The sequence below is a fragment of the Penicillium manginii genome (genome assembly GCF_028828005.1).
Source record: "Penicillium manginii strain IBT 31320 chromosome Unknown utg000005l:1.0-5665137.0:1.0-5668048.0, whole genome shotgun sequence".
In the NCBI taxonomy this organism is placed as follows: domain Eukaryota; kingdom Fungi; phylum Ascomycota; class Eurotiomycetes; order Eurotiales; family Aspergillaceae; genus Penicillium; species Penicillium manginii.
The window spans coordinates 4,243,805-4,257,420 of NW_026643106.1; the positions used below are offsets into that span (position 1 = coordinate 4,243,805).

General features: G+C 48.8%; 6 protein-coding genes across 6 annotated transcripts; 2 read left to right on the plus strand and 4 right to left on the minus strand.

The window, feature by feature from the left end:
* Positions 1-658: 658 nt before the first annotated feature.
* N7533_007916 (tyrosine protein kinase SWE1) lies at positions 659-3,871 on the plus strand (the record flags this gene model as incomplete). The annotated part of the gene is made up of 1 exon (XM_057104566.1): positions 659-3,871. The coding sequence occupies one exon, from the start codon at positions 659-661 to the stop codon at positions 3,869-3,871; it is 3,213 nt and encodes a 1,070-aa protein (XP_056959523.1).
* Positions 3,872-6,392: 2,521 nt separating this feature from the next.
* N7533_007917 (uncharacterized protein) lies at positions 6,393-6,722 on the minus strand (the record flags this gene model as incomplete). The annotated part of the gene is made up of 1 exon (XM_057104567.1): positions 6,393-6,722. One exon carries the CDS (start codon positions 6,720-6,722, stop codon positions 6,393-6,395), a length of 330 nt encoding a protein of 109 aa, XP_056959524.1.
* Positions 6,723-6,940: 218 nt separating this feature from the next.
* On the plus strand, positions 6,941-7,248 carry N7533_007918 (uncharacterized protein; the record flags this gene model as incomplete). The annotated part of the gene is made up of 2 exons (XM_057104568.1): positions 6,941-7,052; positions 7,181-7,248. 2 exons carry the CDS (start codon positions 6,941-6,943, stop codon positions 7,246-7,248), a joined length of 180 nt encoding a protein of 59 aa, XP_056959525.1.
* A 299-nt stretch (positions 7,249-7,547) lies between these two features.
* N7533_007919 (uncharacterized protein) lies at positions 7,548-7,867 on the minus strand (the record flags this gene model as incomplete). The annotated part of the gene is made up of 2 exons (XM_057104569.1): positions 7,548-7,627; positions 7,756-7,867. 2 exons carry the CDS (start codon positions 7,865-7,867, stop codon positions 7,548-7,550), a joined length of 192 nt encoding a protein of 63 aa, XP_056959526.1.
* A 579-nt stretch (positions 7,868-8,446) lies between these two features.
* Positions 8,447-11,495, minus strand: N7533_007920 (uncharacterized protein; the record flags this gene model as incomplete). The annotated part of the gene is made up of 5 exons (XM_057104570.1): positions 8,447-10,029; positions 10,088-10,352; positions 10,402-10,878; positions 10,928-11,009; positions 11,068-11,495. 5 exons carry the CDS (start codon positions 11,493-11,495, stop codon positions 8,447-8,449), a joined length of 2,835 nt encoding a protein of 944 aa, XP_056959527.1.
* A 775-nt stretch (positions 11,496-12,270) lies between these two features.
* Positions 12,271-12,962, minus strand: N7533_007921 (Neurolysin/Thimet oligopeptidase N-terminal; the record flags this gene model as incomplete). Its single annotated transcript, XM_057104571.1, has 3 exons — positions 12,271-12,463; positions 12,528-12,874; positions 12,930-12,962. The coding sequence occupies 3 exons, from the start codon at positions 12,960-12,962 to the stop codon at positions 12,271-12,273; spliced, it is 573 nt and encodes a 190-aa protein (XP_056959528.1).
* Between the last annotated feature and the right edge of the window lie 654 nt (positions 12,963-13,616).

Here is a 13,616-nt window from a genome sequence, read left to right on the forward strand (position 1 = left end):
TGCCGTTCTTCCTTGAAACACTAGGAAGACGAAATCAACCCAACACTTGCCCCCCCCGTGTTGACTGGAAGCCGCATGTCCGCGTGTCCGGCCTGAAACATTCCCGCGCGACTGATCAACAACTCCGCGCTCTCCAGCCCACCTGGTCTCACACCGCGCGCGCGCAACTGTACTTGTTCCATCAACAACACCCACCCACCATATCTCGCGGATTGCGCTCTCGACGGGATTCCCTTTGAATTCTCTAATTGTTAATCGACAACTTGCAATGAGTGGGTGAATGGCAGCTGCTCTTCTTCCTTCGCCACTCTGCGGCTGCGCCTTCCCAGCATTCCAGTTGAGCCCTTCGTTTGGTTCGACCTTTTTGACTCACGCCCTCCCCCCCCCTCGTGAAGGAGAAACGCGTTGTTTGTCCCTTTCCCTTCCCCATCGCGTCACTCTTCAAGAGTAGACCACCCTGGAAGGGTTGGAAAACACACCTTCCTCGAGCGAACCTTTTGCGTCCTATTGTCCAAACTTTGTCAAAACAGTATCAAAACCCTATTTCATCCCATAATATTGGGTCTCCCCCGTTGGGTGATCTCCGTACGCGATTGGACCGCCTCTCATTCCCTGAGTTTGTTGCGCGGCACTTTGAGCATTCCCCAGCTTCGCCATCATGGTTGCGACCTTCTCGCCGCACCGGGACTCTGGTGGAACCCTCCATCTTCCATCGCACTCGGGCATCCATCACGTTGATGCTAGTTCCGCCATCCGCCAGCTTCGGCGCTCTTTGTCGCGCTCGCCATCCAAGAGCTCCAATTTCTTCCTCAACACTCGCAATCAATCACCTTCCAAATCGAACTACGTCTCTTCTCCATTGTCTCCTTCTCGCCGTTCCTCTCAGAGCAACTTTGTGCTCTTCCCTTCATCTGGTCAGCCTTCACCTCTTGCCGTTCCTTACCCTCCTAGTGCAAAAATCACCAGGCCGGCCATGCGACGACGAACGTCCCCACGCAGTCCGGCCAAACGTGCTCTCGCGGCGTCTGCAGACAGCGGCAACACTTTTCCATCTCAACCGATTGCACCGCCACCAGGAGAGGAAAATGATCTGACCATCGACGACTTGACGGATCCTACCGAGGATTCAATTTGTACGAATTTTGGTGTTTCAACCACCCCAGGTGCGCCGCTGAGTGAAACTCCGTTTGCGCCTCGTTCTACACTCTCGCGCATCGAAAAGCGCCGAAGTGGGACGTTTGGCTCATTTGCGACAGTCAGTCCTCTGAAGCGAAGTGACGGTATTATGAATCTCGACCAGGCCTCTCGAGGGAGTCCCTCTGCGAAGCGACGCAGCATGCATGCGCCCAATTTTACCGATTTTAGTATATTTGATAACAATTGCGAAAGCGCGCCTACAAGCCCGACAGAAGGCGAGTCTCCATCTTTCCCGACTCCCATTCAACCATTCAGTCCATTCGCCACTATTCCCAAGCGCTCTTCCTCTCTGCGACGCTCGACTTTGCAACAGAGACAGGGAGAACGGCCACTATTCGGCAAACCCCGAAGCGGGGACGGAGATATGCCTCCTGGAACTCCATTGGCAGTGCGCCCACGCATGTCCTTTGAGAGCGGTTTATTCGAGAAAGGACAAGACACTAGCAATCTTTTCTCTCCACGACCTCCAACCAGTCCTCTCTTCTCCCCTCAGCCCAACAACGCCCCTTCCGCTCTCAATGTCAACACTCAGGCTCCCCGACCTACCGCCCACCCTCTCTCTCGAACAATCACTCAGTCTTCTTCCGGTTCCAGTTTGGATGACTCGCCAACTCATGAACCAACGCACAAATCGGGCCCGCCGCGCCCCATCTTCAATTTCTCCAAGTCGCTTCCTGCTGGTGCGACTCGTCCAGCTCCCGTGCGGCGGATAACACGTGAAGATTCAGGAGAATTCGCGACACCAAATAACTATAAACTAGTGAAGCCTCTGCCCGCGGCTTTCATGTCAACTGGGTTGATCTCCAAGAAGAATCGCAATGCGGAAGATCCCAGTGGTACTGGTTTTAACAAGAACATGCCTGACACGCCTTGCAAGCGACCTGTGAATTTGTTCACTGCGGGACCCAACCCACCACCAGAGCGTCTGTTTGACAAATCTCAATCCCGACTTAGGGAGTCCGAAATTGCGCCTGAATCGCCTTTCAACCCAACTCCGTTCGTCGCACGCTCGAAGCCTGGGCCGTTTGCCAAAGGAATGGGCATCTTTGGCAACTCCTTCAATCGCCCCGAGCCCTCCCGTCGAGGAAGCGTTATCAGTGTTGACGGCGATGAGATGCAGGCTGAATCTCCATCCCGCCCTGACAGCCAACCACTCACTGATTCTGACTTCCCTCCCACTCCCACCAAACAAACATTCCTTCCTTCGGTTACTTACCCTCCTTCAACATCCCACATCGCTTCCCTTGAGCGGTTGTCAGAATCCAATTCCAGCGCTCACTCCACACCCTTGCGTGACCGCTTCCTCCAAGTAACGCCTCAGACTCCCCGCGATCAATACTTCCCTCCGGATCCGAGTGGATTGTCGATCTCCGTGCCAAACGATCAGTCACATCCCCCTGACTTCGGCAGCTCCACCAACTCGAACGGTCTTCCGGCCACCCCCACCGGTCCCCGAGAGTCCTTACTTGCCAGCAAGCGCCCTAGTCTTTCTCTGAGTGGATACCAAGCTCCCGATGTGGATCCCAGCTTGACTGCACGTTTCGAGAAGGTTGAGCTGGTAGGAACTGGCGAGTTCTCAAAGGTCTTCCGAGTCGGTCAACCGCACGATGCTTCCGTTCCTTCGGTCTTTTCGCTTGCATCCAGTGGCCCCAAGTCGCCTACCGAGTTGCCCCATCAGGTTTGGGCCGTGAAGAAGAGCAAGCAGCCTTATACTGGTCTCAAGGATCGTGAACGCCGCATTCGTGAGGTCGAAGTGCTCAAGACTATGACCAACACCGATCACGTGATCCACTTTGTCGACAGCTGGGAAGACTTCGGTCACCTGTACATCCAAACAGAATATTGCGAAGAAGGTAGCTTGGATGTTTTCCTGGCTCAGGCCGGCCTGAAGGCTCGTCTGGATGACTTTCGGATCTGGAAGATTCTGCTGGAGCTCTCTTTGGGATTGAAGCACATCCACGACCAGGGCTTCATCCACCTTGACCTCAAGCCCGCCAATATCCTGGTGACCTTTGAAGGTGTCCTCAAAATTGCCGACTTCGGTATGGCTGCTCATTGGCCAGCCCAGGATGGTATCGACGGGGAAGGTGACCGTGAATACATCGGACCTGAGATTCTGATGGGCCGTTTCGACAAGCCTGCCGATATCTTCTCCTTGGGTCTCATTGTGTTTGAAATTGCCGGCAATGTGGAGCTGCCAGACAATGGAGTGTCATGGCAAAAGCTTCGCAACGGTGATATGAGCGATGTTCCTAGCCTGACCTGGAGCTCGGAAACGAGTATCTTCCGCGATGCCTCTGGAAACCCAATTTCTGAAGAATCATCGTTTGAGGATCTCTGTGCTTCGGATCTCGGTGTTGATGACTTCGGCGACGATTTCCTCACAAGTCGCCAGCTGAATGCTCCCAAGCCCGCCCGGCTCGCCCGCAGCGGCGAACTTGTCGATCCGCCCGACTTCATGATCAACGCTCACCACGCTCAAGCGCTCGACAAGATTGTCGGGTGGATGATCTCTCCTGAGCCCCGTGACCGACCCACGGCGGATCAGATCCTCGAAACATACGGTGTTCAATTCGTGAACCAGCGTCGCCGTGCGGGTGCCACCGTCTTTGAAGGCAATTTTGGCCCTGCCGACGAGATTCTGGCCGAAGACGCCGAAATGATCGATGTGTAATCTATCTCCCCTTTTTTGACTATTGTGCATATGGAGGGTGTTCTGTGCTTTCTTTCTTTTCTTTTTCCTTTGTCATCTGTCCTCGGTGTTGAAATGACTCGGCGCTCTCTCTGTCCATTTCTTCATCTATCTCATGTCACGTTCCGATAACGATTTTTGCCTCCCTCTATTGATTTCGGGCTTCTCGGGTCGAAGCCGAGCCCGCCTGCTTTTATCTTCTTGTCGTCGACTATACATACCCCATTCGGCCGCCACGATTCGACGGCGTTTGTCTGTGTCTGTTCGAACCTGTTTTCACCCATATCTATCTCTCGTCATGACCCTGTGGAGTTTGCTGAGGGTGTATGTGTATACCCTGGAGTTTCAGCGTGGCGTTTTCCTTCGTTGTCTTTTTCCTTTTTTTCCTCTTCTCCTTGGTTCCATTTTCCTAGCATTATTAGGTGCCACGGAATGTACCAACATCGCTTCGCGACCGGGATACTCCTCTCTCGTATTTGCAGTTCAAAGTCAAGTATGTCCCGACCGTGACTGGGTCGATGTGAGCTAAGCCCGTCCGTCGCTCTTGGTTTGGCAGATGCCCTACTTTTGATGTCTCTTTTTGTTATTTTTTCTTTCTTTCTTTTGTTCCCTGATTGTGATTGATGATAATGATTCCCACCATGCTGTGTTTGTGCTAGCGAGATCTGTTTGCCTGTCTTGTCTTGTCTTGTCTTGTCCGAAGAGGAGAGTCTGTTGAGTAACCTAACCAGTTGGTTTCTATGTTCTATCTGTGTCTGTGAATAGTAGTAGCCTGGATTGAGGGGAGGGCCCAGGATGATATTAATGAATATCTGCAATGACTGTTTTTCTAAATATTGTAATCTTGTAATGGAATCTAGTGTAATAACTCTGCCTATGCCTATGCCTAGTATGCCTCCCGGCTTCCCGTCATACTACCCACTTCTGAATTTCTCCATGGGAGTCGCCGCCGCTTGGCGCAAGACGGGGTAAGGAAGATTGTGTGAGGGCCTATGTACATGGGTATCGAGCACGCATCGAGCACGCATGAGAGCGAAGGCGTTCATCTTGAACTTGTTGAATGTGCCATCTCCGAATTCCCAGGTTTAAGCTGCAGTAGTCTGACAGAATTGCGTCCGGTCTATATCGTGTCGTTCATTGATGAATCTGAGTCTGAATCTGAGTCTGACGGCTTCAAGTTGATCACCAGCTGGTTAGACGGATTCTCTTCAAGTTGGTGATAAGAGTTATCCATGCCGCCAAATGAAGTTCCCACAAGATGAACTTCCGGACTGTTGCGTTGTTCCCTTCTCGCAGCGCCTCCGTTCAGGAAAAGGAAAGACCGAATCGAATCGAATCAAACAAACACATTGCTGGAGCGGAAGGAACTTGAAGTTCGTATTTTCGTCAGTACTAGTATGTATCGAACAAGGCGAAGTGCCCAGGTGAGTTGAGTCAAGGCAGATAATTAGTACTGAGTGTGGGCATGACAAAGGATGGTTCTTTCCATGGAGGGCTTTTCGATCACGATGCTCGTGAAAGGGCCGGTATAAATAGTATAAATATAGGTGGAAATGTTTCCGAGTTTGAAGAGGATATCGATCATGCGCTGGTTGAGCTGTGTAGGATAAGAGATCTGCCATTCTGGGTGTGTGGTGGGCCATTTATGTGTGTGGCAAACTCGGTGTGTTGATACAGCACTCTTTACTTGTCGGGACGGTCCTATGGAGGGACATCCATTGTTGGGTCGGTTGGCAAGATAAATTGAAGCCTGACCGAGAACTGCGAAGCTGAAAATGAACCTGAAGCCACCATGGCAATAATCCAGCTTGGTGCGTTTCTTGCCAGTTAGGTAGTATAGAAAGTGCGAGAGGTCCCTGGAGCCAAAGTGCGTCAATGTGTTGTGAGCACTGGCAGCTTCTCATGGGAATATAGCCGAATCTGACAGATCTGGATGTCGTGTGTTGAGTGATCACAGAGGAAACTTGAATATGTGTATGAGTCAGAAACTATCTGAGGTCAGAGGACCTACATATAGCACTAGTACCTAAAAGTGTGGGCTGGCTAGGTCTACGCAACAGGACAAACGCCAGAGCGTTTGTCCTGGGCCCGGCGCACCCAAGCCCAGGGAAGGAAAAGATGTCACGACAAACGACGGAAGAAAGAGATGCGAGCTGACTTAACAGCCCCAGCCTATGTCTCCGGGGTATTAATTGCACCATCAGAATGGAATATCTAGGTAATCTAGAGTTCCGAGTCTTATAGAACTTGAATATAAGGATGAGCATCAACCTTCAAGTTCTTAGCCTTTTATTGAGATATTGACAGCCTGAAGCTCCAAGCACAATCTTTGGGTGATCTACTGCCGTCTTACACTCCACGATATTCAGGTAGACTACTAGTACTAGTACTAGTATACACAACTTGAAGCATCCCAGGTCGCCCCTACCTTATTGCTAGTAGATAGAGAGAGATTAAGGCACTTGATAAGAAGAGAGCCAATACTAAGGCTGAGATTGCTTATTCAAAAGCGATTTTCAAACGAAAAGAGATCAATATCGCCCTTGGTCAACAAGAGAATACCAATTTCCTTTGCCGTCTTGAGGCAGTTGATAATGGTTATGGTCTTTGGATGGGTGCGATCAGATCCTTTTATGACGATATTGCTTCGGCGGCGACTCGGCGTATTAGCCAAGGAGGTGATGGGCTCTCCGCCACGATTGGTGCTAGTATCCGCGATCTTGCAGATACGCATACTCAGGATTGGTAGAATTCGGTGTTGATTCGAGATGTTTTCGGTGTCGTTTCGTGTTCCATAGGTTTTGATAGTGCAATTTGCTTGTTCTGAAGTCATCTCCCCTTTCAATATTAAGCGTCCCGCTTAACCATACACATCAAATTGAATGCAAATAGTGTAGGTAGGAGCAAACAGTGATGACTCTGTCGCACTTTCTTTGCAAACGCAATTTGAAGGTTGCCTGTCATTCACTATTTTGTTGACATATCGGCTTCTTCCTTCTTCATCTCTCCACCTTTTCGACTTCACCTTTTCAACTTCACCAATCTTTCATGATGCCTGCATCTACTCGTCGAACTCGGCGTACTCGCCGTGAGCGAAGTCGCTCGCCTGCACCAGCAGCTAGTCCTATTCGAGAACGACTCGCAAGTGAGGCTATCCCGGATGGTTTGAGTGGGACAGAATCTGTCTTTACTGCTAACAGTAGGTTTCTTGATGATATACTCGAACGTCGTCCCGGTCGCTCTCCGACTCCTAGTGTCTTCTGAGCTTTTCCAATTTCCCTCATGGACCAGTCGGTGCGAATGTCAAGCTCGACGTCGTTCTTAATGCTCGCCACTATGTTGACCTCAGATCGTGTTGACCTTGATCTGAGGTTGAGCTATTTCTGAGTGAAGTGAAGGGATGGGTGATGCGACCTGAGATTGGGAAAAAGCTAGAGATGTGAGAGGCTGATGATTTGGCCGGTTCCAGCCTCAAGGTCTTTGTTCTGGGACTGTTGACATGTTTTGTCCCTTGGACCATGGTCCCAGTGATATTTGAGAGAGTCTCAGTCCTGAAATCCTGAGGTTTCAGCAGTTAGTTATGCTCCCAAATCGTCAGCCTCTCGCATCTCCAGCTTTTTCCCAATCTCAGGTCGCATCACCCGTCCCTTCACTTCACTCAGAAGTAGCTCAACCTCAGATCGAGATCAACATAGTAGCAAGCATTGAGAACAACGTCGAGCTTAACATTCACACTGACTGGTCCATGAGGGAAATTGGAAAAGCTCAGAAGACACTAGGAGTCGGAGAGCGACCGGGACGACGTTCGAGTATATCATCAAGAAACCTACTGTTAGCAGTAAAGACAGATTCTGTCCCACTCAAACCATCCGGGATAGCCTCACTTGCGAGTCGTTCTCGAACAGGACTAGCTGCTGGTGCAGGCGAGCGACTTCGCTCACGGCGAGTACGCCGAGTTCGACGAGTAGATGCAGGCATCATGAAAGATTGGTGAAGTTCGCCGTGGCCTGTATCTTCAAGGTATAGACTAAAGCACACTCAGCCATTTTGCTGGATATATGACTAACGAGCACAGACACGAATTTATATATGACAACTATATAAGCCTATGGAATGTTATTGATTACTGCGCAACTACTGTGCCAGTAACCCATGTATGCCTGAAAAGTGATAAAGTCTCGAGCTTCAAATCTCGGAACAAACTTGAAGACAATATTTGGAAGTATTGTACGTTCTCCCGCTATCTTGACATTGCCTAAAGCTCACAAATGCAGATATACCAGAAAGTATGGTTGACTGTCCAGTCTCTATTCAGGTTGTTGGGAAGCGGCTACACGAGGAATATTTACTAGGCGTCACCAAGTCACTGTAGCTTTGCTTAGAGACCTTTAGCAGAAAGTAGCCTAGGACATTCAAATTTCATGATCTTTAAACGGGCAGCATTATATGGATTCCAAGGTTTTTATTTTTATTTTTTTTTTTTAATTTGCGGTACAATTACCTCTCAAAATACAGTATAAAATGAATGAAATAATGTCCTCTTGTCCCAAATCAACTTTAGGGCGAAGATGAGCGGCCAGATCGAGAGTCATCAGAGTCGTCCTCAATCACCCTTTTATGGTTACAAATGAGTTGCACAACAAGAGGTATCTCAACGTCATCCATCTCCAGAATAACGTTAAACTTTCTCAGTTCCTGGTGATGCTCTGCGTCGAACGGGTCGCGATGTGAAATATATCTTATCATTCGTTCATACCAAACCTCCTGCAGGAAATCCATCAACGGAAGCCCATAGGTTTCAAATTGATATTCAAATTCAGCCACAAGACTCTCAAAGGGTTTGAATTGATCTCTTTGCTCCTCCATAATTTCAAAACGGTCGCATTGGTCTCTGACACGTAGCCGAAAATTCCAATGATCGTCGATTTCGGTGCAGCAGCTGTGGGCGAGCCCTAGCCCGTCGAAAGTAAGACTTCTGATAATTGAACGGCACGGCTGGGAATCTGACCGGTTGTATTCGATGAGGTGTTGAAGAAATTTGCGAAAAGCTGCGGCCTTTTCAGCGATATCTTCGGGTGCCCGATAAGGTGCCCGATAGTCGAATGAACCAATCACACGCCGGATAGCTACGGACAATGCAGTACATCCACTAACAGAACACGGACAGGAACAGGCATCTGTGACTCTTACGGAGAGTAAATTGTTCACAATTTGGTGGAGAGGGGCTCGATCCTCAACTTGGTGGAAAGGGGTCGGGTCAGGATCATTTGCCCAAAGAAAGTCGATATATATATGTTGGCCCATGTTAGCACTTATTAGATGAGTCAATGTCGTAGTTGATCTAGGAATTAAGGCTTGTAAAGGATCCGCGCCTTTGGAAATAAGCCAAGCAATTAAATCTAAATGGTACTTGGGTAATGGAGTGGAAGAGCAGTGGATCGATAGTAGTGTATTGCCGCATGGAAGTTGTTGATCCACGTCGGTAAATCCAAACTCGTGTGCCTTCTTCAAGATATGGAAAGATTCGTTCTGAGATTTGGAGTATTCGGGACTTTTCCCCAAGGGCATGAAATCCTCGCTTGCCAAATTGGAGTATACGGATTCGCCCTCGATCGGCCTCAGAAAACGGTCGACTTTAATTCCTTTCGCCATCAATGCAGCGCAGAGTCGATAGGCATTAGTATCGGGAAGACCGGTTTCTCCTTTCCTGATCTCAGAAAGCCGAGAAGGGCAAATATGTGCTTTTGCGATCTCTAATAGCTTTTTTCGTCGTTTGGCAATTTCACCAAGAAAGAGGATTTTCAATTTGCTTGATCCGGTGCGAAGTGTATGGGTGATTGAAAAGGTGTATTCTGCCTCAAATAGAACATTGCATGATTCGGCATATTGACCCATTTCGCTATCTTCGTCGGTGATTATTCCCATCCATCCGTGATGATAATCGCCTGGTAGTTCTGAGCTTGATGATTTCTCCAGTAGCAGTTCCACCCCCGCAGGCCAGCCCATCGCCAATTGAAGCAAAGGAACCGCGATTCCAAATATAATGCGGTCTAGTGATCCTTTGTTCGATTTGACAATATCCTGTAAGTCTCCGTATGACTCCCGAAGAACTGCTATATACGCAGCTGGAAGGTCAATGGCTGTAATTTAAGTCAGCCATTTGCCGACGACATCATGATAGCCTGGTTTACTCCTTACAATCTTCGTCCCTTCGCAAAATCTCTTGCATGTTTTTCTTTTCAATCCACGAGAGTGGTGGCCAGTCTATAGGACCTGCTCTTTCCACTATGCGCGGGATCAGCATCAGTGCCGCTTCGGTCAAAATATATTCACTGCATAATATTTGAAGTACGCAGCAAGACGAGTAATAATCGAAGGTGGAGCCGTAGTGAAACATGGATTTGATGAATTTAATGACATTTTGGGAGTTTTTGCACACAGGGATCTCCATGAAAAAAGGGAGCTACCATAGTCAGTGCTGCATCTTGATGGAGGGGGTTACCTTAGCTTACAGCTAGTATTGAAATAGGCCCCTTTGAGAAGCTGGAAAATTCAGGATAAGCCAGTAAATCGTTAGGAGCAGCATCTCCTCTCGAGAATGCATATTGGACTTGCTGAATGAAATAGTCGACGTCTTGCCACCCGTAGCGCGTGTTGCTATAACCCTTGTTTGAGTATTCATGGGTACATAAATTCCCTAGCCAACTATTGCCTCCGACGACAGTGGAATATCTCAAAAACGGCGCAATCGAAGATCCACCAGATCCAGCTGGAAGAGAGAAAGTCCCAGTGACCAAGAGCCCTAGCCACCTATTGTAGTAGGTAAAGCGTCTTTTCGCCTGTTTGGCCTTGTAATTCCCTTGGGATTGGGGAGGTGATGCTAACCAGCTCTCGTCACTAAGATGATCACACACTTCCTTGATGAGGGATGGTGGTTGTTGGAGGACAGTTCGAGGGGAGGAATTTGTGAGGCAAAGCTGAAGCGTTTTCTAAAAGTAACTTAGTAAAGAATCCTCATTAGAGAGTGAGTATACCCACCACTCCCTCGAGAATTTGATCTTGTTTAATAACGACGGTATCCTGTTTCAACCTAAATTTGTGGACATTTCGCGCCGTAAATCTTTTCTCGGTCGCATATATCAGCATCGTGCCATATTCGAGAAGGGGTGCGAACTTACATGGCCAATGCCGTTCGTACAGTCGCTTGTATTTCATCCAGACAACTCCCTATTTCAAAGACGGCCTCTTTTTTCAGGGGATAGATTGCCTTTTTAAACGTAGATCGAACCTTGCCGTGCAAACTCTCACTTGCAAGGGGCTTGTACTGTTCGACTTTGGAATCCAGCTTCTTCACCTGCGCCTCGAGAACAAGCGCCTTTGACTCAAGGTCACTGGCAAAACCAGGAGAATCATCCCTCGTGTCTTCGATCAGATCGCGTAGATTCTTCAGCGACGATCGAATATCCTCCGCTTTGGTCGCAAGGCGTTGAATGTTATCGTTCTGGCCCCGCACGGCTTGCGTATAGTTGACGATCGTACTGCAAACCTGTAGACCGAGAGAAATGACCCCGACAGCGCTGCCGGCAACTGAGAAGGGGTCGGACATGTGTATGTAGCTGTCGCTTGTGTATGGAGTACTCAAAAGAAATAAAAAGGGAAAGACAGTCTGGAGTGCGGGGGCTCTGAAGCTCAACCTCGAGGAGGCGGTGCTTGGGGCTGAAATGCATGCGTTGGCAGCTATTTGCTGTGTTTGCTTTTGAATCTCTACTGCGCCTGCGCAGGTGAAATGGTCGTTCGGCTTTCTTGATTGGTAGCGGCATCCCTGCATTTTGTCTTGCTAAGCGCTGGGTATTCGCACCGCGTTCTCGGGCGCTTCAATTTTCATGAAGGGCATTTGTTTGGGCGCTTGCTAGCTGGTCTTTGAAAGTGTTCGTAATTTCAGTGTTAATGGGTTCAGGACAGGCTTGGAACCTCAGAGCACTGAGAGTGGCGGCGATATTAGGCGAATGTCTAGAGATATCTGGAAGGGGTCAGGAAAGACGATCGTCGATGTCTGAGCCCTGGAACCACCGACATTTTTTGAAGGTTCTTTCAAGGCTTTGACCGGATTCTACAAGGTGTTTATCTCGTTCATATATTGATTGAGTATACCCGCCAGTTCTGAAAGGAAATTCACAAACTATTATCTCTTTTTATGGGATAGACTAAAACCAAGAAGAATAACGAACGGACGTTCCAAAAAGTATATACCAAGACCCGAGAAATACGCAATGCAATGCATTGGACTATATCTATACTAACAGCCGCAACGAATAGGACATTCAATCAAGGTATACCCGGCCAGATAGAGCGTAGTAAGTAACTAGTACTAAGTGCCGCTACTAAGCAAGACCAAGCTCCTTATAGAAAGCAGTAGCTTCAGGCTCACAGGCCAAGAATTGCGTCAGTGTAGTCATTTCATCCTGCGACCCGCCCTTCTCGAGGACTTGGTATCTGTACCGCCGGCTGGCGGCCTTGTTCATGGGGTCGTCTTTGAAGATTGTGTAGAATATGTCTGCTGAGTAGACTTGGCAGCTGTAGCAGTCCGTTGTTAGTAATTGTGACTGAGTATGACTGTTCTCGGGGTCAGTTGACGTACCTCAGATAACCGTAGTAACCGGCATTATAACCACCAATCAAATCGCTAAATGTAGCCTCGCCGTGACCCCATTTATCGCCTGCGCCCAGAGCCTCTGGACTATCCATTTGGGTAATTTCCTTGTGGAGCCGGTTATAAGTGGCTGAGATAGGGAGGGCTTCGATAGCGGCATGGCTGGCGGGCTCGTGGACACTTATGTCGAAAATGCCAAAGTGCAGTTGACGAAGGTTGAAAAGCGCGTCATTGACGTGCTTGGTGCGGATGAGGTTGTTGATGACTTCATCCGGGATTTGAGTAGTGGGTGTGGGGACCGAAGTGTCCTTTCCAGCACGGCCCTGGGCTTCTTGCTAGCGCTAAAGGTAATCGGGGGAAAGAGTTGCGTAGTGGGTGCTGAGCGTGTACGACTTCATCGTAGCTTCCTCTCTTCCACCCCATCACTATACCTATGTATCCCACACTATCTTCGAGTCTTCCAACAACCCTCCCCCTCCCCCGACAGAATCTGCAAGATGAAATCCCCCTTAACCAAAGTTCAGGCGTGCATGTTGTTGGTATCCCTGACATACGAGACCCCGACTCCAACGGTGGTTCCCTCCGGTTTTTCAACGCGAAGACCGATTCTGGCCGTGGAGATCGGAAAAAAGAAAGAGAAAACTCTGAGACAACAATTTGACCAGCCAAAAAGGTTGGAAGATTGAGAATAAAAGACGATACGGGCTCTCGAACATCACCTGCTATGCAAACCCACAACATCGAGCCACTTCCACTCATTTCCTCGAGAACATCTTCCGGTCGACAAGGCTTGTGTCATAATTTGATCTCGAATATCACCTGGTATTCGCAAGCCCACGGTATAGAGTCACTTCTACGCACTTACTCATATAATCCTCATGAGTCGACTAGGAAAATTCCGGGAAGTGTCACCTGAAACAGCTACCGAGTTTTGATGGATGTGAGGGAATTGGGGAGATGTTCCGCAAGAACGTACGCAATGGACAGCCTAGCTGGCACAGAAATGACGGGAAATGGAATTGAAGATGTTATATCATGGTCTGGGATCCCCGATTATTCTAGATTTCCATCCATGTT